Below are 23640 nucleotides of genomic sequence, written 5' to 3'. Positions count from 1 at the left end.
GAAATGTGTTACCTAAGCTTGGACTTGGCATGTCTGTGGAATACTTTGGAATTCTTTTTCAGAAGGCACAGAAAGCTCCTAGAATACTGGGAGTAGATGCAGGAATACTGATAACTGACCTCAAGTTTTGGCTACAGCTAGGCTAGCTACCTGTCTTGCTGGGGTCCTAGAATATCTTGCCTTGTATAAGTTTTTCTTAAATGATACATATCGAAAGCTTATTTTTCAAGTATTTTTTTCTGAAATAATTTTGCATACGTGTTGAACCACTTTGATCAGAATGGAGTAGGTGCTATTTATATGGGTTAGTCTTAATACATAGAGTGTTAGTTCTTAACCCAGGGGTCATAATCACGAGATAATATGCAAATCCTTTACTTGGACACACATGGAAATTAAGTCATACAAAAATGACCCTGGAATAGGGGGAATTGGAAGTACCTTTTGAGGAGATGGTTGCTTCTCTCAACAGCTGCTAGTTTGTCAGCACACATTATTCTTGAAGTCCTATGTCAACCCTTTTTGCTGTTTCTGTATGCATTCATTGAATATAGACATGCTAAGTGTCTAACTTTCCGTGGTCTGACTGTAAAAAGGCTCAGAGACCCATTGTGCTGTACTAAGCAGTACAAGAGAATAAATACTTCAAGCTTTGTTGTTTTGTTGGTGGATATCAGTGGCTATTTAATGACTGGGTAGTTTGTTAAATTGTTTTAAGTAAAACTGTTTTTGTTTTTCCTTAGGGACGAAACCCTTTTTTTCTGGAGCCAGCCATAATTATAACAGTTACTGATGGAAGTAAATTAACTACTACCAGTGGGATACAGGAAGAGGTAAGATCTAACCTCTGGTTACAGTGATGTGTACTAAATATTGTTTAAACGTTGATGCTGTTTACAGTAGGAGCATAAGTGGCTCCTCAGAAGAATGCTCATTAATAGCTTAAATTTGCTTGTGTCTTGGTTTTAATTTCAAGTAATTTTATGCAATAGCACTACAAAAACCCAAATAACTAGTTTTCCTTACTTGATGTGACAGAAACCTGTGGTAGAATTGTTGGTCTATTGAGTAGAATGAGTTTGCTCTTTCTGTCTAGGGAGTTCATGGCTTTTCAAATATGTTAGCAGAAGAAATTGATTTCTGTAAAGCATGTGTGTCTATAATTGGTCTTGATGTAAGTTCTTTTTGTATAGACCCAAGTTAATGTAGTGATTTCCCAAAGGGTGTGGCCACTAGGGAGTATGTGAAACATGTGCTACTCTCACACTGAGTTCTTAAAAAGATTATAATCAAATCAGGAGTCTTTATAATTCAAGATAAGAACGGAGGAAATATATTCCAAGTTCAATCTGTAGAGCAGTTTAAAATTGGGATCTTAATATACTGGAGTACCCACTCAGACATCTGGCAAACTCAGAGGTATAGCAAATGCTGAGGCACTGAGCTGTTTAACTTGCTGGTCCTTTTGAATTCTTCCCTTAAAAAGATGGAAGTGGTTGCAAGGGGTCTGTCCAGCTCAGTGCCCATTCCATGCAGTAGTAAAAAAAAAAATAAATAAAAATAAACTACAACAAATCCCTAAGCTCATTCCCTTTTCAGGGAAAAGGTTAATATCCAAAGGTCCATTTTAATACTTAAGAGGAGAATTCAGATTTTTGCCTGTGCTGCACCACATTTGACTGTACAGTTTAACCTTTTTTACTTTGAAGTTCATTAGTTACACAGATTTCTCCTAATGATGTATTATATTGCATTCTTACAGCACTTAAAGAATTTGTCTGTATGAAAAGTGGTATTTGAGTGGTTTTTGTTATATATCTGACTTGAAGAGAGTTGAATGATCAGATGATTCTGTGTGGACTCCTAACAAGCATAGCTAGTAACTGAAAGGGAATTCCTGGATCCATGCTACCAAGTAGGTTATCTGTATGAAACTTCAGTTCCATCATAGTATTTTTTTACCCAGTAAGCTATTTTCAGATTAATTCTGTGATTGTGTGCAGTCCAAAATACCGAGTACAGAGTAGTGTGACACTTCTAGAGTCTTCTGCAACATACAGTGCTGTTAGCAGCAGAATGCTGTTTTGGGTAATCTCTTACCTTCCTTGAGGAGGAGAATCCCTGTTATCATATGACTTGTAAAACCTGGCACTGACATACTGGAGTGAGGAGCACCAAGGTGCTCAGAGGGTAAAACTAATAACCTCTGGATAGAGGATGAGAGCTGGGTTTGGTCAGTCTTCAGAAGAGTAGACTGGGGAATGCTTTGCCACCCTTTGCAGCAGCTGAATAGGACAGAGAGCTTGTCTTTTCCTGGAGGAACCCAGGGCTGAGATGAGAGGCAACAACTGCAAGTTGTCCCATGGGAAATTCTGATCGGATATCAAGAAAATCTTTTAACTGTGGATGATCAAATGTGATTAGTGTTGTCCAGTGGTTGTGGAGATGGTCAAAGCTGCATTGAACAACGCCCTGAGCAGTCAAAAGCCTCTGGACTGTATAACTGTCTTCTGTTCCTTCTAGCCTATGCAGTGGTGTGATTCTATGTTACATTTCTTTTCATCTTTGTTACTCAAAGTGATTTAGGTAAGAAAGCTGCATTAATAGTTAAGCTCTTTCTCTTATAACAAGAATCAGGACTTTTATAGTCAGACAAGGTTTTTTTGTTCCTTTTCCTTTTAGTGTGGGTACAACTTCTTCATCTTAGTCTTGACAAGAAGACATTTTCCTAGAGTCAGGCAACCATTTGGTCATACATTCACATCTTTAAACTGTTGTAACTTAGGTTACTTAGTTGTAACTTAGTTACTTACTTAGGGAAAAAGGGTTTTCTGATGACTGCATTAATCTACTAAATTTAGACTTGGCTCATGAGTAGTGCTGACTGGTAAGTGTGTGCTACAACCAGTTTGTGTCATGATCATATCAAATCAGGCCCAATGTTAGTTTTCTGATTATTAAATGCAGAATTTCCTCTAATAATAGTGAATTCAGGTGGATTTTTTTGTTACAAATAAGCCAATGTAAGGTTGTTCAATTCCTCCAGAAGGCAAAGTGACCACTGTTCTTCCTGCAAGACAAAATGCAACTTTGAATGTTTTTCTCTATGTGTGTACTGGGTAAATACCCAGCAAAGAATATGATTTTTTTTTCCTTTTTTTGGAAATGTTCCTGGATGTTTTAGAATGTTCCTGGTAGGAAGATTCTTAACACTATCAAAGAGAAGAGGAACAAAGCATCGAAGGGTGCTACTGTCTTTCAGGGATGATCTTTTGCTGTTGTCAGTGTGTGTCCTATTCATCAGAATTTTTCTTAGTCTACTTTGAGTGTCCTTTACAGTTGCCTCAAGTTGGACATGCAGAGATGAACTAGAATTAGTACAGGAACACCACCCTGGAGATATGGAAGTTCATTTCTCCTCTTTGGTTCACTAACAAAGCTTTTTCAGTCACTTTCAAATGTCTGTTTGTTCTTTGGGTTTGACTTTGGGGAAGCTTTTCAGAGTTGATGTTGGAAATGATCATATCCCACTGGCTGTGGCAACAATGTTTTTACTTCTTAGCATCGACTGAGGCAGTGTATTTTTAGTTCTTTTAAGACACATGCAGGAGAGAACCAACAATGTTGGGCTTTGGTGTTTTGTTGAGGTTTTTTTGGAAAGTCTGGGAAGCCAGCATGTAACCTGGAGGCAAGTTTTCTCAAAGCTTTGTCATTCAGATGAACATTTGCATTCTTACCAATGAAATCAGTTTATTGCTATGGGAACACTGTCATTTGCCTTGGTGTGAAGCAGTCAAGCTTAAACCCTGTGTCAGAGCTCTTAGTGAATTCTTCAGATGTCCTGTTCCTTTGAGGATTTTAAAATGGGTGTTGCAGATAGAGCCTTACCCTTCAGGGAATGCTGCTTTGTCTCTCATGGGTGTGGTTACTCAGACTGAAAACAGAAATTATATGGTCCATGCCATTTTCTCCACCTGCACGAGTCAGTAACACTTTCAGTTCTGTCCCTTCTGGCACTGCTTTTTAATGCATCAGTGCCAATGCACTGAAAAGTGCCAGCATCAATTCTATGTTCTGCGTGGCTTGTTGACCAGACTCTTCCCTGGACTCACTAGTTCTAGTCAGAACTTGAGGAAGGGATGGGCTCGTATTATTGGCAAAGCATCATTAATTAGTTGGTCTCTTATTATGGATTCCTTATGGCATGGCTTTTGCTTCTGGCCTGATCCCCCAAATTCAGTCTTAGCCCTTTTTTCGTCTTTCATTAAGCAAATGTTTGAATGCTTGAAGGGATTTCTTATTCCTATTCATATTATGAAATAACATACTTTTCCAGTTTTACAACTGCTGAGCTATGTTCTCTTGTCCTCCCTCTACATACCCTCTAAGTAGCATTAAACTTGTCTGGAAGACTGAAATGGAGTTATTAGCATATTGATACGGTCTGATAAATGATTATACAAGCAAAAAAAGTCTGAGCAATGCTGCTTGATTTCTGTATGTTGCCATTCTTCTGCTCTTTCAGTTATGAGAGACTCTTACAGGAGCAATCTGTGATTTTGTGAGACTTCATCCCACAGCTGTTTGGCATTGTTGAATTGATCCTTCCTAGAGCTGCTCACCTTGCATTGCACTTGTAACAACTGTGACAAGTGTCACAGCGAGGTTTTTCTGGTTCTGCTTACTGTCAAGAATAATCAGGAACTCTAAAAGCTCTATTACATTTATCTACTACATAGTTCCTCTATTTAAAACTTTTGATTTCTAAACGAAATAAATTTTGATTTTCAATCAAACTTTCTGTAAGAAATACCTGGCAAATATCATTAAAGAGATGAGAAAGGATGGGAACATACTTATTATTCCTATTAGCAGCAGTTTTTGGGTTCACAGCACTTGACATCGAGCTCCAGAGCTCTTGATGTGTGAATTCTTGATGTGTTACTATCAGCTCAGTGAGTACTTGCTGGTGGTTAATGCTGGCTTTGGAATGGCCAACTACGTTGTGACACTGACATGGTGTGTCAGTTTGACCTTGATGTCTTTAGGATCTCCTTGGGTTATCTCCCATAGAAAAACAATTTGTGTCTCTCTCTGTGTTATAACTGCATAGGATTGGATAGAAAAAAATGGGAAAACATAATATTGTTGATAACTGTAAGTAGTTTCTCAGTCTGTCAAGAGCTGCTGTTCTCAGCCATTCAGCTGGGCTTGAATGGCTACCTGTCCTTAATCCTTTAAGGATGAAAGGCAACATTTACTTGTAATGTGAGATGTCCTTTTTTTGGTTATGAGAAGAGCATGCAAGGAAGGTTACTTGCTGATTGATTTTTTTTTTTTGTTTAGGTTTGGTTTTTTTGGGTACAAAAAGAAAAGTTGACTGTAGGCATATTTTCATTTAGTGCTGAGTCTATCACCCTTCAATGAGAATTGGCAAGATGGAGCTGCCTGTTATTATGTGGATACTAAAACTTCAGCAGTGCTATTGGTACTTCTTCTAATGGATGAAGCCTGTATGTGCAGCCATTGCCAGAAGATCATTACTGTCTTTTCTCAGAATGCCCTGCCAGTGCAGATTGTGCTACTGCTTATCTAGATTTTTTTCATCCTAGGGTCTCTAGGATCCTCTTATTCGCCCCCCCTGCCCCTACCCCCGGGATTTTAGACTATGCTGCTTCTCATGATTGCATAAATGTAGGTAGAAACAATGACTGAGAATAAACAAACCTGCTCACCAATAACCTCATACTGAAGAGATCTTCTAGAACACTCTTCCACCTCCTCATAGTTCTGGAATATTTTAGTTGTTTTAAAGGCAGGAAGAGTGGCATGAGGCACACACTGATGGTGTAGTAGCATTATCATTGTGGCATTTGGGAATGGTGGGGCTTCTGTGTGCTCTTACAAACGAGTGATGAGAGAAAACAGCTGGATTCTAGTGCTAAGCTGGGAGGACACTTGGTGTCTATGTACAGTCACATCTTGAAGACCCACAACTGGTAGATAGCCTTCTCTTAATTAGTTCAGTCTACCTTTATCTTTCATACTGGTTGTTGAGAAAGAGGAAAATGTGTGCATGCCTTCATATTAAAATATGCATGGGGAAAGGAATGAAATGCAAGATGTAGAATTCTAGGCTCATCTTAGTTTCTGCTATGTGTGCAGTTGCTATGGTAATACAATACCAGTTAAAAACAAGGTAACTGGAGGTGACAAGACCAAGTTACTAATGTCTGTGGATGAGGTGATTTGAATCTATAACTTTGCCAGTATAAATGTTAAAGGATGTTAAATTAACTGGAATTAAATTGTAGGAAGGAAGGTGTGACTTGATGATGATTGCTTTGCATTTTGTCTTACAGTCAGAAAACTTTTCTGGTAGTAATATGTGCATAATGCAATGGCCAGCTTCTGACTACTCTTCTGGTTTTGGGGTTCTCTCCATATAACTAGCTGAGCAAATTAAATATTTTGTAGCCTGAGATAAACTGAACTCAGGATACTGTTGGTGCAGGATCCAGTGGGATACTTTATATATATAGATATACATAGTAAAAAATATGTATGTATGCTGCCCGAAGGAAAACAATGCTGTTACATAGGTGTGTTTTGCAGATCAAATATACTCTTTGGAGATAGTATCTCTTCAGTCAGCTCTAAGTAGGAAAGCTTGAATGGCATTCCTTAATAGCTCCAAGTGAGGATGATGGAGTGCTTGCAATTCATTCTTCTTACAGTCAGGATTCCAGACTGTTAACTAAGAATGTGGCTATTCTTTTAAGTTCTTTTAACTGAGTTTCCATTGTCAGGCAGTCTTTGTGGCTCTTTGTGTAGAAGGGAAAGACATTCATGTCAAGCAGTTATAAACCAGCTGAACTCCCTTTGACCAGTTTTGTGTAAAACTCAAAACATTTGGAGAAAATAGTTCGGTTCTTACATGTACTCTCTGCTTGCATAAGCAAAAAGAGAAATTCTGGAGGAATCATCAGGTGTGCTGAAAAGTCCAAAATATTCTGATTCTTGGCCACATTTTATGAGTGGTTTTGTCATGTTTGTTTGTAGCTTCGAGATTGTATCAATAAATTGATTGCTTTTCAAACATCAAGGTATGTATTTTTCCCAGTATGAAATGCTGCAATTATGTAAATACAAATAGATGCAGTTTCTGGTTTTGGAAGTCGAGTTTTAATGCTTTCAAGCTATCTCTTAAAAATAAGCAAACAAAACCTCTTTTTTTAACAGCTTTCTGTAAATTCTCTAACCACTATGAACTAGAAATGAAGACAATATACAAGTGCTTGTGTGGATTGGCATTAAGTTTTGGAACAGACTAGTGCTTTCTTGCTAGCATTGAGCTGAATATTGAGAATTGGGATTTTTTTGAACACTCCATGAGAGAAAATGAGGACATGTTCAGTTTGTTTCAGCATGTGGGCTTAACCCCCTTGTATTTGGTGTGCCAATAGAATTGTTCACAGTACTTGAGTCATTGCTTGGGGGATTTTTTTCCCCTTTTGTTGCTGCAGTACTCCAGGTGAAATGAGAATTTTGCTTGTGCTGACAGTGGTACCATCAGCCAGGGATAGATCAAATTTTCTGAAACTGGCAATTACACGTTGCAGATCTGTCTGTTCAGGGCTTCTGTAGTTGAATGTTTGGATAAACTTTCTTTTTCCCACTAATCTGGGTGAAGTCTCTTGATGCAAAAAGAGCATCTAGGATCTTCTGGATGCCTTGTGCTATCCTTTAGAGGCTTGTCTCATTTTTGTTAACGAGGTATTAAATGTGTTTGGAGAGAGAAGTCTGCTTATATAGAGTGAATTGCCATTGCTATGTAACCGGAATTTTTGTTTCTTTTGAAGGCTGTGTATTCATAGATTTGCATTCCTTTCTAGCTCCATTTACCTCTCAATTCCCCCTTACCTGGAAGTGAGTTAACTAAGGAACCCTTTCGATGGGATCAGAGGTTATTTGCTTTGGTTCTTCGTTTGCCTGGTATTACAGCACCAGAATCAGAGCAGATGACAGGGGTACCTGTGGATGACTCTGCTATCACACCTATGTGTGAAGTCACAGGAGGTGAGTGCCCTTGTTTCCTTTGACAAGTCAGTACTTTCCGAACTTTAAATTAATTCAGTTTAGTTCAATTAATTGTGTGATTCATGTCATGGAATAAGGACTTCTAAGTTCTTACAGTACTTGTAAAAACGGTCAAGACTGATATAATGAAACTAAAGATACTTAGAGCATTAAAGCTATACAGACAATTAAATGTAACCTGTCTTGGAAGAGTGAATCTACTTCCTTCAGAAATGTTTTGTAAAAGAACTAACTTTTTTTTCTACTACACCTTGGTATTGCAATAAGAAATTGTAATACTTTAGTCTGTTCTGCAGTACAGTTCTGGTAAATTCCTGTCATACTCTGGTATACAAAAGCCAAAGGGAAGGAAATTACTTGTTTCATGCTTTTGTCTCCAGAGCATGCAGAATGCCTTTCAGAATGCATAATAATTTTGCAGAATTGATACTTCTCTCAGTTTTAGATCTTAATATCTTAGAAATCGTATTCCAGATCAAACTCAGCCACTGAGTTTGTTACATTTTAAAAATGTGATGATTCTTCTGATGCACCAGAGGGGATGTGATAGAGAGAGGAAACAAAGGGCTTTGAAAAGTATTCTGAAACGATTTGATTCCACTGCTTTCTGACTGTAGGTAGGCTGTACTGGCAAATGCTTTGACTGAAATTTGTGGACAGTTTAAAGTGTTGATGTCTGTCACAAGGGGGAGCCCATTTTCCATGAATGCAACCAAGAATTTGAGTTAGTCGTGAAGGGTCTAAAATACAAACATTTCCAGTGAGGCACTTGTCAGTGCTTCACTAGACTGCCTTGCTGCTTAAACAAAGAGGGAGTGTTCAGGAGAAGTTTTAAATCTCTGATCCACACATAAATCAATGTGTGTGGTGGTTGAACAGTTTTCAATGATCCAAGTTAAAATAAGGGCAGAAACACTGAAGAGCTTTAACCCTGACTGTTTCCTTCTAGGTCGATCATATTGTGTGTGCTCTCCAAGAATGCTGAATCAGTGTCTTGAGTCATTGGTGCAAAAAGTGCAAAGTGGAGTGGTAATAAATTTTGAAAAAGCTGGACCAGATCCCTCACCAATTGATGGTACTTGAAATTTTTTACAATATGGTATCAAATAACAGGGATGACTGTCATTGGTGTAACTTTGTGAACTTAATATAGTAGTTGTCAAGTCAAAAGGGAGACTATTGCACTTGAAAGACTTAACTACAAAAGTGACCTACCTGTTAATTCTGAAGCTCTTTATAGTGTCTCAAAATACTGGCTGTAGCTGGCAGACATCTCTGCATTTGGTCAAACCACTCAGGTAGTCTTAAATGCATTGGTTCATGTCAGGTATAGTTAAAGTGATTTATGGGTTTTAAGCAGTTTTCAACCAGCTAGAAATGTAAGTAACATGATATGAAAGACTTGGGCTTATCCTTTTTTCTTTAATGTAGTAAAGTAGCTGTGTTAAGAGTTAAAATAGCAAATACACCTGTGTGGCATTAATTTCTCCTTCTAAATGGCTTAGCTAGGTCCCTCTTTGGATGTGTCTGAGAAATTTGTGAGATTTTTTTTAATTTTACTTTACTGTAATAAAAAGTCCAACAGTATTAGTTATGTGTATCAATCACTTCTTTAATGCTTGGATTTGAAGGTTATCTGTTAATGACAATGGAGGAGAAAGAAACATTTTTATGGAAGGCTATAGATAACTGCCTTTCTGGGCTCTCATACTGTAAACATTCAATGCCTATTTGGTTTCTCCGTTTGTGTTTTTGCAGACATGCATACTGACAACTATCAGCTATTCTTAGAAATAATGTTAACTGCAGGAAGGGCTTCCCTGGGATTATAGGTCGTTAACTCATCATAGAAGTTAATACTGTTCTTCAGTTTTAACACTATTTTGACTCAAAGCCTTTTTCTTCTGTAGATGGGCAGATGGAGATATCCAGACCCTTTGGACCCCAACCTTGGCACAGCTGTCACAAACTTATCTATGTCAGACCAAACCCTAAAACAGGGGTTCCTATAGGTCACTGGCCTGTTCCTGAATCCTTTTGGCCAGATCAAAATTCTCCAACACTGGTATGTACTGAGGATAAATCAAAGGGGTTGTGCATGCAGGATTATTCCAGGATTTCCTATTCACAGATTTATTTTTTTCAAGTCTTGACATGTGCTGCATTGTAGCAAATGTGGAAGCAGTGTGATCCAGGGAGTGACACTTGCAAGCCTATCAGTTACTCTTGAGCAAATAACATGGGGGGGAGGGTTCTAACTTTGAAGCATTAGAAAACTGCCTGTAACAGATTTTTGACCCAGTAAGTGTTTGAACCCTGTAAAATATCAAATGGTGGCACTTGGTGAAAGCTTATGGAATTCTCTTGCCTCATAGGGGCTATTAAAAGATAGTATGACCTTGACAGTTTGAATCTCTGTGGTAGTTCCATTTTCATTCTAGCAAGTGAATATAATTTAACCTGCTGTTGTGCAGTCTAGTCACACCTTCAATTTATCTAAACTGCGAAAACCTCAGCTTTTAAATTAATTTATTAAGAATTAATTTATTTGTTCTTTATCACAAGAATGTATGCCACTGCCTTTTGGTCTGAGAACTAATCATTGATATAGCATAATGCATTTTTGTTTGTTTATATTTGAAATCATTAAAGTAGAACTCCTGCAGTGTGTAATGGTTAGCTACATTTCATGATGATTTTAATCAAATTTTTGTAGGTTTTTTAGTATGAAACAGATGTGCTGACTAACACTCACTGAACTTCCCATAAATTTTATATCTTGGTTAGAAAACACATGGAGTCCTTTGCAATACAGGTTGTTGAGGAGTGATTGAGTATGAAATTTTAGTCATATTTACAGGTTTGATATTTTTGACATCTGTAGCCACATTCATTTAAGGATGTGGATGTCCTTCTGAACTACAAGCAAGCTGGCATATAGGAATAAAAGTAAATTTTCTGTAATTGTTAAAGTAAACAAGATGTCATTATGTAGGGTGGGTATTTAAAGGCTGTTCTGTAGTAGAGCTGGTCCTGTGAATTCCTTATAATCGCTGTCAGTAACGTGTCTGCCTCCATTTGTCATGTAGAGTCCATACAGTTTGCTACTCCAGGTCTTAATCAAGATTGATAAAATAGATCTTACCAAGTGAAGAGTTGTTGAATTAAATCTTATCAAAGCCTGAAGCTGACTTACTCAAATGGCAAAAAGATGAGGTTTTTTTCTGTTACGGTGTTTAGCTCTCATAAGTACAAAGCACTGTCATATACAGCTAAATTCTTGTTGGCATCAATTGAAACTGTGCATTATATCTTCCTCATGTAGTGTTGGGGAGCTAAGTTGCTGATAGTGTCTCAGTACTGTTCAAACACAGCATATGTTGTAATCAGTGTATATTTATGTAGCATATCTTGTCTTCTTAAGAGTTCATAGTTAAATAGTTGACTTTCCTGCCTGTTACCTGATCCATAGTGGAGTTGTCTCAAACAATTCTATCATAAGAACTTAAGTCTGCTGTGGCTAATGACACCATCAAGGCTTTCTTAAATGTGTATGAAAGTCTGCAAATAATGATGTTGGCAGATCAATATGTAAATGTCTGCTTCAACAGCTCAGAGGTAAAAATAGTTCTGCTGTCCAGTGAAGGATTTTTGAACTTCTCAAGTCAGAGTAGTCAGTTATTTTAGCATTTATCCTATAATACGAAGGATATTGCGTATCCTTTTTATTCCTAGGATAACTGATGGCTTGGTCAAAAAAGGCACCACAACTATTTATTAGTCATATTTTTTGAAGAGAGTTGTTTTCCCTCTGTTTGGTTGGGCCTTCTCTTTGGTGTGCAGTTGGTGGAGACACTCAAGTCAAGACCAGCTCTCTTGACAGATAACTTGTTTTGGTGGTTTATCCTAAAATGAAGATCCTAGGCATAAGAGTTGCTTTCAAGGTGAAGTGGGAAGATGGTCCAAGAAACCTTGTTTCTCTACTTCATATTGTGTATATATGTTACCTTCTTGTAACTTGTAGAATAAATGGAAGGAGGCTTCTGAATGGAAGAGTAAGTATAAGAGCTTGCATTCCTCCCTTCACTGGAAGGTGTACAGCTCCAGTTTTCATCACACTGAAAATCAGCTTTCCCTTTTGGCAAAAGAAATTTCAAGTTGTTAACTTACAGTAGAAACTTGAGACACAATGGTCTTTCTCCTGTGATTTATAAAAAGATATAAAAAATCCAAACACTGAAATTCCTTGAATTGAAGTAACTTTTTCTCAGGCCTAGTTAAAATGTGAGTTTTTAAAGTTTGTTTTTTTCTGAATTCATGCTGCTCTTGATCTTTGAATAATTATATTTGAATTGAATAGTTACATTCAAACAATTTGAATATTTGTTTCAATTTTGTAACTGTTAAATTTGCCAAGAAGGTAAAGCTCCTGGCAAAGTTAGCAAATACAAGAGTACAGCACCTGCTTTTGTAGGGAATGAAAATGGACGTGTCCAAGAGTAGTATTGGTCATGTTTTTTGTCCCCACTAGGACTTACTCCCATTTATACAGCTTTTGGGTAAATGGAAGAAGTCTTAGTTGCATATTGCTCTAGACTATTATGTGAAGTAATTGGCATTTATTTAGAAAACAAGATTGCTTCAGAATAATAAGACATTGCTGATATCATCAATTGCTTAGGACTCATTAACAGTAAATGAATCCTGTATTAAGTAGGTTTCTTAAAAACATGTGTTTTCAAAGAAGCTGTGTTACTTCAATTGTGATAGCATAAATACATTTTAACTGTTGTGCAGCCTTATTAACAGTGAAATACTTTGTTTAGCCACCTCGCACATCTCATCCTGTGGTGAAATTTTCCTGTACTGACTGTGAACCGATGGTCATTGACAAACTGCCTTTTGATAAATATGAATTAGAACCTTCACCACTGACCCAGTTTATCCTGGAAAGAAAATCCCCTCAGACCTGCTGGCAGGCAAGTAGAATGCATGCTGAATTGAAGTTTATGGATGGTGTTTTTCATAAATCTTGCTCTATAATCAAAATAGGATGTCAAATTTCAGAACACAATACTCGGTGTGCAAGTCTGATGTAATGTGTTTTATTGCAGGTGTATGTGAGCAATAGTGCAAAATACAGTGAACTTGGTCATCCTTTTGGTTACTTGAAAGCTAGTACAGCGCTGAATTGTGTGAATTTATTTGTGATGCCTTACAATTACCCAGTCCTGCTTCCACTGCTAGGTAAATACTACTTCATACGAATTTTCTTATGTGGTAGATAACTGAAACATTGATGTAATCTAAATAGATTACTGCCATTAATACCAGTATTAATAACACCTGGAGAAAGGTAGAATCAGTAGCTTGTTTCACTTGTCTCTAATTGTCTGGCCTTCATGACTCAGACTCAGTGTGTAAGATGATTTACTTAGTCATCATTTTCAGATATGTTTTGGTCTCACTTTCATTGTTTTAAGAGCCATTTTCTGTAATCTGTCTCAATACCAATTCAGTTTGATAGTTTATCATGTTCCTTTTTTGGCTGCAGGGTTAATCTTGCTTGTGTGTGTTTAGTTGTATGTATTTTGACTTGTAGATACTCATGTAATCATTGAGGAATTTGCTTTTTGTCAAGTGTTTCTTTTACTAGAATTTTCTTTTTTAGAAAAAAAGCTCCAGTGCTATCTAGACATGGCTTTCATTTTGTTGCTTTGCTTTTTTTATGACTGTTAGATGACTTGTTTAAAGTACACAAGGCAAAGCCTACGTTGAAATGGCGTCAGTCATTTGAAAGCTATTTGAAGACAATGCCTCCTTACTATCTTGGGGTAAGATGACTGTGTTAAAATTTCTGCTTTATAGTTGTCTTTACGCTATGGATGTGATCTCTATTTTAAGTAGAATATGTATTAATTTAAGAGAGAATAGTTAAACTTCATACATAATGATAGTGTTTTCACTGGAGTGCTGTGGAAGGCCTGAAACCTGAATGCTACAAAATTTTCATAATTTCATAATACACTGGGACTTGCATATAAATGGTATTTTTGTTAACTAATTCTGTATAAATGGAACTATTTTAAACCAACCAAAAAATGCTGCCCTGAGAGTCTTTTTTGTTGTTGTTCTTTTTGAACCTTCAGAACTTCAGGTTCTATTTGAAATGGGTACAGTTAGTTGAAGTATGTATAGAGTTAAATATGACCATGCAATATATTCCATGTTTCAGCCTTTGAAGAAAGCTGTGAGAATGATGGGAGCACCAAACCTTATAGCTGACAATGTGGAATATGGACTTAGTTACAGTGTCATTTCATATCTCAAAAAATTGAGTCAGCAGGTAATGTTGAAGCAAAAGAGCAGTAAATACTTACTCTAATAGCAGGATAATCTTAAAATACTCAAGTTCAGTGGCTTTGTAGGAAAAAGGAGCAGAAAGATCAAGTTAGTACTTTCACATAAGCAATTAGCAAAAATAATTTTGGTTTTTTGAATTGAAGGAAAATATAACATTTAAATACAGACTTTATAAACTGAAACATATAGAGACAGATATGGAAGTACAGGTTGAGGGTTTTTTCTATTTAAGAAGCATTTTCACTTGTGCAGAGAGTGACATACTTTTAGCAAAAAAAAAAAAACATGTTGTCTTTAAAGATGTTTTAGGTTTTTTCAGGAAATAGGGATTTGTGCTTGATGCATCAGAATCAAAATGTTCTTTCTTTGGCTTGTGACATGAAGTGGAAAATGTTCAGTGAATGAGAACTGAATGATAACTGGGAATATTAAATAGTGATACAGATGTAGAAATGACAAGTGACCATTTGAAATTGCTGAGTGTGTTCAGAATAGTGCCCTAATCTTTGACTAGGCTCCTGCACCAGCTAAAGCATTTCTGCCCTGCTACCTCCACTTTTGAACTGTGCATGTTAAGCTTTATGTTCAAGATAAAAAAAGTCAACTTGAAACTTCAAGAAACAGTAGTGCCAAGTACTTGTAACTTGGGTAATGAATTTTTACATACCAGCTTTTTCTTAAAATGTAAATATAAGTGATTTGATGAAGAAAATATCCTAAAGTCTGGAGCATATCCTGTTAAATCATAGTCATATTGCTCACTGTTCTGTGAACTGGAGTCTCAACCTAGATATCTTGTACTCCTCTAAGATGTAATGATGTGCACTGCAAATTATACTTAAAGCTTTTGTAACTTCTGAAAGGCCCTGCAAGTAAAGACTCAGCACTCTCAATAATTTTTCAAATTTTTGAGTAGTCTATAATTTATGTGAAATTGCAAAACCACAATTGGCAGTTGTGTTACTAAATTCCTTTTTGCTTTTTTCACTGTATTCTGTAAAAAGCTGGCATTTATGAACACATTTAATTTTGGTACAAATCTAACATAATATTGGGGACTAGGTCTGTCTGGTCAACCAGTTGGTTATTTTCATATTTCACATTTGTTAATGTTATGAGTGTTTATATTGAGCTTTAAAAAAGTTGATACTATTGGGTGACTGATTGCAACTACAGTTGCGGGAGAATCAGTCTTGTGGGAGTTTGACTGTTCTCTACAGGAACAGCTGAACATTATACAAGTACAGATAGATCTACAGAGAATTACTAGTCAGATAATGGCATTTTATGAAAATAAAAGCATTGCATGCATATTGGTGCTTAGATACTGTAATGGGCAGCAGAGGAGAAATATGCAGAAGACCTAGGCAGAAAATTGTTCACTTTATTTAAAACTGTAGTAGGCATTAAGTGGTTATGTATGAAGCACTCCTTAATCGCTCAGCCTGGTTTTGGTCATCATAGTGTGTTAGCACATTGTTGAATCTTGTAGGTAGGAATTTAAAATGAATAAGTCTGACTAATCCTTTTAAGAGCATATTGTCAATTTTATTTATTTATTTATTTCAAATTAAGGCCAAAATAGAGTCCGATAGAGTCATTGGCTCTGTAGGCAAAAAGGTAGCGCAAGAGACTGGAATTAAGGTCAGAAGCAGATCACACAACCTGTCTATGGCACATAGGAACGATTTTCAACATCTGCTACAGGGGATTACTGGGGAAATTCCTCATAGACCTCTAGACCTCAATATGAAGGAGTATGCTGGGTTCCAAATAGCTTTGCTGAATAAGGTAAGCACCACTGTGTGTAATGTTGTTATTTTCAATATACTTCCATTGAAATGCTAGATATTGTTTCTTACCTGGCATTAATTGGAATTTCATTTACTGGAACCATAGGATTTGAAACCTCAGACATTTAGAAATGCTTATGACATACCCAGAAGAAATCTTTTGGATCAATTAACACGAATGAGATCTAATTTACTGAAGAGTACTCGCAAGTTCCTCAAAGGACAAGATGAAGGTTAGATAACAGTTTACATTTTGTCTGCTTGTGATATGATCATTGCTAAGAAACAATGTAACAAATAATGTAGTTCTTTAAAACTTTTTAGATGTCTGATACTGCCATTAAACTGCATGGATTTTTTAGATGCTTTTTCCTTACCTTATTGGAGAAAAAAAAGTCATGAGAACAGAGAAGATTGCTGATTCACTGCTCTGTCTTTAAGTCCATATGAGGAGACTTGGGCTTTTACAGGAGATTCTTTGTTCACTGTTTTTCCTAACTCTCATGGATGTATCTGATAAAATCACAGGGCAGTTCTGAACATTATGATCTCTCTCAGTAGAATTGGGTTGTGAGCAGTGGAAAAATAAGCTAGCTCACTGGGTGCTGCCACTGTGACTGTTTTGCCTGTTGAGCCAACAGCAAATGGTTTAGTAATCTGCTAATTTATTCCTTTACCTTTTTTCCTGTGTCTCCTGGCACTGCTCTGTGGCATTTAGCTGAAGATGTTGAAATAAGTAGAGTGAGAAGGGCAATGCAAGTGAAAGCTTGTGCTACATTAGTCCTGCCACTACTTAGGTCAGATTAACATCTCTACATTTCACTTTACTTTGTCACTTTGTCAGAGTAGTTGTTCTTCAGGGAGGAGGATTAACTCATGTTAGGATTTTTTTTTCCACAGCTTTTTCTAGTGGTTTTTTTTTTTTTTTTTTTTTGTTGGTTTTTTTTTTTTTTTAATCAAAGGCTTGGCAACTCTAGAATAAGTTTAAAATCAGCTGCCATGGTTTAAGAATTTGTTGATTTACAGTGGTGAAAAGTTACTGTTGCTCTGGGAAAATGCTAGTCTTGAAAATTAAGTTTTGGGTGGCTAAAATTGGACAAAGTTATGTCAAAGCTGTGTGCAGCATGGCATTACTACTATGCTTTAATATATCTTTTGTTTTTAGTAATGTTTTGGTTCTAATTTGTTCCTAGTCTGTTTTTCATTCCATCACTCTGTTGTGAAGTTGGGACATTGGAAAACTAACATCTGTGCATGACACCTATTGCTTATTTCCTGTCAAAATGATGAATTCCCAAGACATGTACTTATTCATTGGAGCAAGTCTCCCGAAGTCAAAAGTTTTATAAATACCAGTCAGGCAAGAAAAATTGTGAGCTTTGTACAGCTGTTTTGTTAATGCATATGATAAAAATCTGAATACTAGAGATATGAGAGGATATAGACTAAATTCTCATAATGTCAGTACTGTGTATTAATTAACTCCTCTGTTATAATAGATCAAGTTCACAGTGTACCTATAGCACAAATGGGAAACTACCAGGAGTATCTAAAACAAATCCCTTCTCCACTTCGAGAACTTGATCCTGATCAACCACGAAGGCTTCATACATTTGGCAATCCATTCAAATTGGACAAAAAGGTGACTTTCCTGTAACGCTTTTTTAAAAATGTGCTGTTGTGCATGCACTATTGCCTGCATTGTTTTTTGAGTAGTCTATTGGAGAAACCCTTTCAAATACTTGTAAAAGAAATGGTTACAAGAAAGTGTCTCAGATGTTCTTCCATCAGCAGTATCTTATGGGGGGCAGTCTTCATTAGAAAACCAGTATTACGTCTCTAAAGTGTATTATAACTGAAATACCTGTCTCACCTTTCTCACCTTTGGGAGTCTTGATTGTCCCTTTTATCCAAGTCTCTTAGAATTGACCAAACTGTCAATATCACTTAGAGCTCTTGTATTAAATATGAGTCTCTTTGCAATTACTGAAAAGGTTTGATGGCCCACTCTCTTACCTAACTTGGCAGACTGTTGGATAAGGGTCTTAAGCACCTTGATCTTGTCCCCATTGACAGTTTGGAATTCCAAACATAATGGCATGTTGTATGTGACTCTTATACAAGCTAAACATTATGGTATTATCAGAGTATTAATTGTGCCTTACATTATGGGTGTGAAGCTTAAGAATTCTTCCTGTTAAATTAATTACAGGGAATGATGATAGATGAAGCAGATGAATTTGTATCAGGACCTCAAAATAAACATAAAAGACCTGGAGAACCAAATATGCAAGGGATTCCAAAAAGGCGACGCTGTATGTCCCCTCTGCTCAGAGGACGACCACAAACTCCTCCAGTTGTCAATAACCACATTGGAGGAAAAGGGCCACCAACACCAATTGCACAAGCACAGCCAGACCTTGTTAAACCCATTGCTGTTCACAAAAGTAAGTGAATCTTCAAAATCTTTGAAGTTTGTTTTTTAATTTTTCTGAAAAATCTTTTTTGTGTAAAAAATACTGCGGGATGATTAGTGAATTTTATCCCTCCCTCTTGAAAATGAAGTACTTCAGCGTGCATCTGGTGTTAATTACAGAGTTCATATAGTCCTTCAGATGGAAGTCTTCCATATGAATTCCAAGTATAAACAATGTATTTCCTCTCTCCTGAGGGGACAATGTAGACAATGCGAAGAGTTTTCTTCCTTTGCCTGGAAATTTAGTACTCTAGAAGTATCACAGCATGAAGCTTGAATTTTGCTTAGTGAAATCACTTCCCTGGGTGTGAAGCTGAGGGGCTGTGTAACTCTTACTGTAAAGTACTAAAGTAAACCTGGTTAGTTTGATTTAAAGGGGGAAAGACAGCATGTCATAAAATCACTTTCTTTGCAGCTTGTTTTTCTTTTATTGGTAGTCCATACAGTAATTTCCCTTTTCATACAAAAGATATACCTGTGATTTTTTTCAATTGCCAGGAGATAGTGATGGGCTCAGTGTTATGATCCACAAACAAGTTTTCTTATGCCTGATATGTACAATAGACTGTATGAGCTGGAGCATGGTTTCAATAGTCTAATAGTGATCTGACTCATCAACCTGTATCAGTTGATAAGGAATTTGAAACTGGCAAGCGTAATCCTTGTTTTTTCAGCATCAGAAACAAATAATGAAGTTGGAGTTGATGATGTTATTGAGAATCACGTTACAGACCCGCTTTCACCAGATGTTTTCCCAAATGCTGTGGATTCAGAGTTTTCACTGTCCTCTTCACCATTCAATTCATTGGATCGACCGACAGCTCATACAGAGGATGTAGGCCATGAACATTTAAGGAATAATTTGAATGTTGATGGGTTTTTGGAGAATCACGAGGAATCAGGTAGTAAAGAGCAAAGTATGGAAGAGAACTTGACAATGTCTTCACCTAGCAAAGGGAAAAAAACAGTGCACTGCAGAAGTTCCAGAGAGATTAATATAGAGCTAAGAGCACAAATTATGAAAGAGATCCGGAAACCAGGAAGGAGTAAGTATATTGAATTTCTTTCACATAATTGCCATGACAGTTAAACAACAAATTCATGTTAGATCACTATTTTAGAAGTGTACTGGATCATGAGACTGGAGCAAAATTAAAGCTGAAAAGATTTGTTTTAAAACCTCTGCTAAAACCTTACTTGTAGGAGTGATTAAAACATTGCTATACCTATCAGTGTTCATGAAAGTAATGTTTTTTTATATCAATACTAGAAATAACTTGATAGATGTTAGTAATATCCTAAGCTGCAATATCATGTGGTTTTTTAATGTTGCTTCTCATTAAATAAGATGTTCTTGCTCCAGCTAATAGGAGATACAGCTTAAAAGTTTACAAAAATTGAATGTTGCATTTCACTGAAATCTACTACAACAGATATGTGTTAGCATCTTTTAAATAACTGATGTTTCTTTTCTCTTGACCTTTAAGAATATGAAAGAATTTTCTTCTTACTGAAGCATGTACAAGGAAGCTTACAAACCCGACTGATGTTTTTACAAAATGTTATAAAAGAAGCTTCAAGGTAGGTAACAGAATTGTATTATTCTTACAAAACTGCACCAGTCGTGCCATGTATAACTGCTGGACAATCACGTAGTTGTTTGAAAGCAGTGCTTTGCACTGCAAGTAAATAATTCCCTATGAAACAGCAGAAATGCATAAGCTTCTTGAGGTGTTGTTTGTAAAAGCTTACTTTTTTCTCTCAGATTTGGCTTAAAGATGTTAGCAACTGTAGCTGCTAAATCCCTGTAAATGTAGATGGACAATGGTATAGAAAGAGAAGATAACTTTTAAATCATTCCAATTAAAAAGTTTAGGTGTGAGTGTACTGCTAGTTTAAAAATGTTATGGAGATGCCAATTACGGGGAAATTAGGCTTTCAGAAACAGCATCAGCTCGAAATCTTGTCCTAAAAATAGCTTTTAAGTTCAGGTATACTCATAAAGATATGTCTCTACTCTTCAGCATACTTCATTCAGAGATAGTGTAGTCCTGTCTGAGACTTTGGAAATGGAAGTGGCTTTTCTCTGGAGAAGAGTGACTTGATAAGGATTTAAACCCTGTGTTTTTCATCCAGGTAGAAACTGTTCCTTACAGTATCTTTAGACTGTCCATACTTAGCCTTCTACATGCTTACTGAGAGGAAAAAAAGGAGAAATGTATTAGAACCAATAATGTTTGAGTTGCAGGGAACTAGTAATTCCAGGGTCTTGCATGGGTTGTAAATATAACTGGAACTTTGAGGCTTACTTCAGAAACCTTAAAGAATAGTTGCTTCTTACTCTCTAATCTGTTTTGTAGTAGTTTTTCTTTTCCTGTGGCATTAAGCAAATTTCATGATTAAAAACCAAAGTAATTTTAGGAGAAAGTTTAAGGTATACTGGATGTCGAACATTCATACAGATCCTCTAGCTTTCTATTGCCAGCTCGTTGGGGCATGTGAATTTATGTGGGTTGTGCTCTTCCTGTAGCAACAATTGCTTTATATTGGTTTTACTTGATTGTTATATTGCCTCTCAGAGTTGTTCTATATGTTGTAAATTATCCATAGTTCCTCACTGTCACAGCATACCAAAGCAATTCTGTTGCTCTTGGAGTTTGTGGTTGCCCTTAGTGGGCTTGGAAGTTTTGTGCCTTTAAAATTAGGCTTTTAAGATCACCTGTAACTCTCATTTCTCTTGCACAGTCTCTTTACTCTAGCTATTTTTAGTTGACACTTCTGAAAAATTTGGCAGTGGTTGAGTGAAACCTTGGATGCATCAGGGATTGTGGGAGGCTTGTCATCTGGAAATTAGGGCAGGTACTATATCTCTGAGCCAAGGGCATCGACAAGGATGCCTGACTGGAACTAGAGGTGTCTGCTGGGGTTTAGTGAAGTCATAGGACTGAACTTGGGATATAGTTCAAAATATTTTCATTGCCGCCTGTCTTTGAACACACATGTGGCTACCGGAGCATTGGTCAGAAGTGGCTTCCCCGAGGTGCAGAAATGTTGCTTAGGGGAGGAGTAAGCTGCAAACAGCAAGGAGTTGTACTTCCTGAGGTGGGGGTGTAAGCAGAGGTGACAGAATGGCCTATTGATCAAATGTATATAACTGATATGGAATAGAGCTGCAGAGACTCCAGAAGTATGGAGTTTGGATGCCTGTATTTTCCTTTAATTTCTTTCTCAAAGTTTTAATTTGTATTGTTTGTCAGGAAATCTGCTTTGCACTGTGTAATGACACTTCCTCCACCAGTACCAACTTCATTAACTTCGGTGAATACATCATGAATGCATGCAAATAATCCCTAAAAGCTGTTTGCCGGCTTTAGGATTATAGTTACTTTGATGTATATTTTATTTCTATACTTTAAAACTTTACTTATGGAGCAGCAAACACTTAACTCCGTTTTTCCTGAATTTCTGAGAGCTGAGTGATGTTTGGCTATAATAATGTGCTATAATAAAGTCTTGTGAATGTAGTTTTGTATTCAGCAAATGGAAAAGCAAGTTGGTGGTTTACCAGAATGTTAGGAGACACATATGAGGTATGTGTAGCCTCATCATACACTGCTCTTCAAGTAATAACTGAAGTTTCCAGTATTCAGTAAAAGTTTTGTCAATGATGTCTTATGTATTACTCTATTATCCATTGTAATGCTTTCTTTTAAATCCAGGTTTAAAAAACGAATGCTGATAGAACAGCTTGAGAGTTTTCTGGAAGAAATCCATCGCAGATCCAATCAGGTCAACCATATCAACAGCAGCTAAGAAACTGCACATGAGAGAGCCACAGCAGGGCACTGCTGTTCTTACTTGCATTCATTTTTGACATGCACTCTTATCTCAAGTTCCTGTACCTGAAAGAATGAGAAGCTGCTCAATAAAATGATGAGAAGTATCCATCATCCTTTTCTTTTTTCACTTCTGTTATTTTTGTAATGTGAAAAATGATACAAAAACATTTTTATTTAACTAAATTGAGAACTTCTTGCTTGTCATGGACATACATAAGTGTCACTTTCCCTCAGGTTCTATTTTTCTTAATCTAACCTTCAAAACTATCACCTCTTAAGGTTGAACTTTGCCAAAAAGTTGCTTTGTAATTTTCAAAAAAAAAAAGCACATACATTAAAAAAGGTAATGTTTTGTATATGCAGTTATTTTGGATATATTATTGTAAGTTGTATAAATGTATTTTGAAAAATATTTAAGAAAAGCACTTTTGTTATTCCATCAATAAAATCTCTATTTTAATTTTTGTGTAGGTTTGAGTACAGTTTTTATTGGAATGATTTGTTTTGCTTTCCCTTTCCAGAGCTTCTGTGTTCTGGTATCTGTGTTAAAGAATGAAGAGGGGTTTTGTATCACTGAATATTCTGCTCTTAATCAAAGAATGAGTGAAAGAGCTGATGCTGAGTTGCAGCTAAAGTAGGGTATCTTGTGTACTTTGCACTTTTGGTGACCAGCATAACAAAGTGATGTTTTGTATGCTTATCTGCAGCAATGACAAGCCCTGCAGTTTTATTGAGGGATACAGTGCAGTAAAGCAGGGGTCAGTAGCCTTTGAGGGAGGCTGCACAGAGGCTTTCTGTGTCAGAAGATTTTATATGTTTACAAGTGCAAGAACACATACAGGGTGCTGCTGCCTGGACACGAAATATCACTGATTGCTTTACTGCCCATGTCTTTCAGCTGTGCAGGATGCTCTGAATTATCTGGAAGGCTTTGTTTGATTCAGTGGGAGCTGAATAAAACAGTTCTCTGATGCTTTTCTTGGGAGTCAGTGGTTTGCAGTCTTCACCTAAAATCTTTATGGGCCTGGGTTTCTGATGCTTGTGCCATGAGTTGCTGAACACTTGCCAT

At 36.7% G+C, this 23640-nt stretch overlaps 1 protein-coding gene across 6 annotated transcripts in view; it reads left to right on the top strand.

Moving 5' to 3' along the window:
* Nucleotides 1-23014, top strand: part of INTS6 (integrator complex subunit 6) — a 39263-nt gene extending 16249 nt beyond the window's left edge. For 4 of the 6 annotated variants that reach the window (XM_083885015.1, XM_083885016.1, XM_083885017.1 and 1 more), the window contains 15 exons: nucleotides 744-833; nucleotides 7896-8079; nucleotides 9050-9175; nucleotides 10011-10165; nucleotides 12927-13079; nucleotides 13215-13347; nucleotides 13840-13934; nucleotides 14336-14446; nucleotides 16039-16254; nucleotides 16363-16489; nucleotides 17756-17898; nucleotides 18469-18703; nucleotides 19407-19778; nucleotides 20220-20313; nucleotides 22452-23014. In XM_083885015.1, coding sequence (XP_083741141.1) covers nucleotides 744-833; nucleotides 7896-8079; nucleotides 9050-9175; nucleotides 10011-10165; nucleotides 12927-13079; nucleotides 13215-13347; nucleotides 13840-13934; nucleotides 14336-14446; nucleotides 16039-16254; nucleotides 16363-16489; nucleotides 17756-17898; nucleotides 18469-18703; nucleotides 19407-19778; nucleotides 20220-20313; nucleotides 22452-22545 — 2328 coding nt within the window. In that variant the 3' untranslated portion in view covers nucleotides 22546-23014. The remainder of the gene's footprint in view (nucleotides 1-743; nucleotides 834-7895; nucleotides 8080-9049; nucleotides 9176-10010; nucleotides 10166-12926; nucleotides 13080-13214; nucleotides 13348-13839; nucleotides 13935-14335; nucleotides 14447-16038; nucleotides 16255-16362; nucleotides 16490-17755; nucleotides 17899-18468; nucleotides 18704-19406; nucleotides 19779-20219; nucleotides 20314-22451) is intronic. The other 2 variants (XM_083885018.1, XM_083885019.1) reach the window with 2 other exon arrangements.
* Nucleotides 23015-23640: the final 626 nt, after the last annotated feature.

Source organism: Zosterops lateralis (assembly GCF_965231275.1).
Source record: "Zosterops lateralis genome assembly, chromosome: 2".
NCBI lineage: Eukaryota > Metazoa > Chordata > Aves > Passeriformes > Zosteropidae > Zosterops > Zosterops lateralis.
Note: the sequence above shows the minus strand (reverse complement) of the source record. Positions and strands in the feature narration are given on the sequence as shown.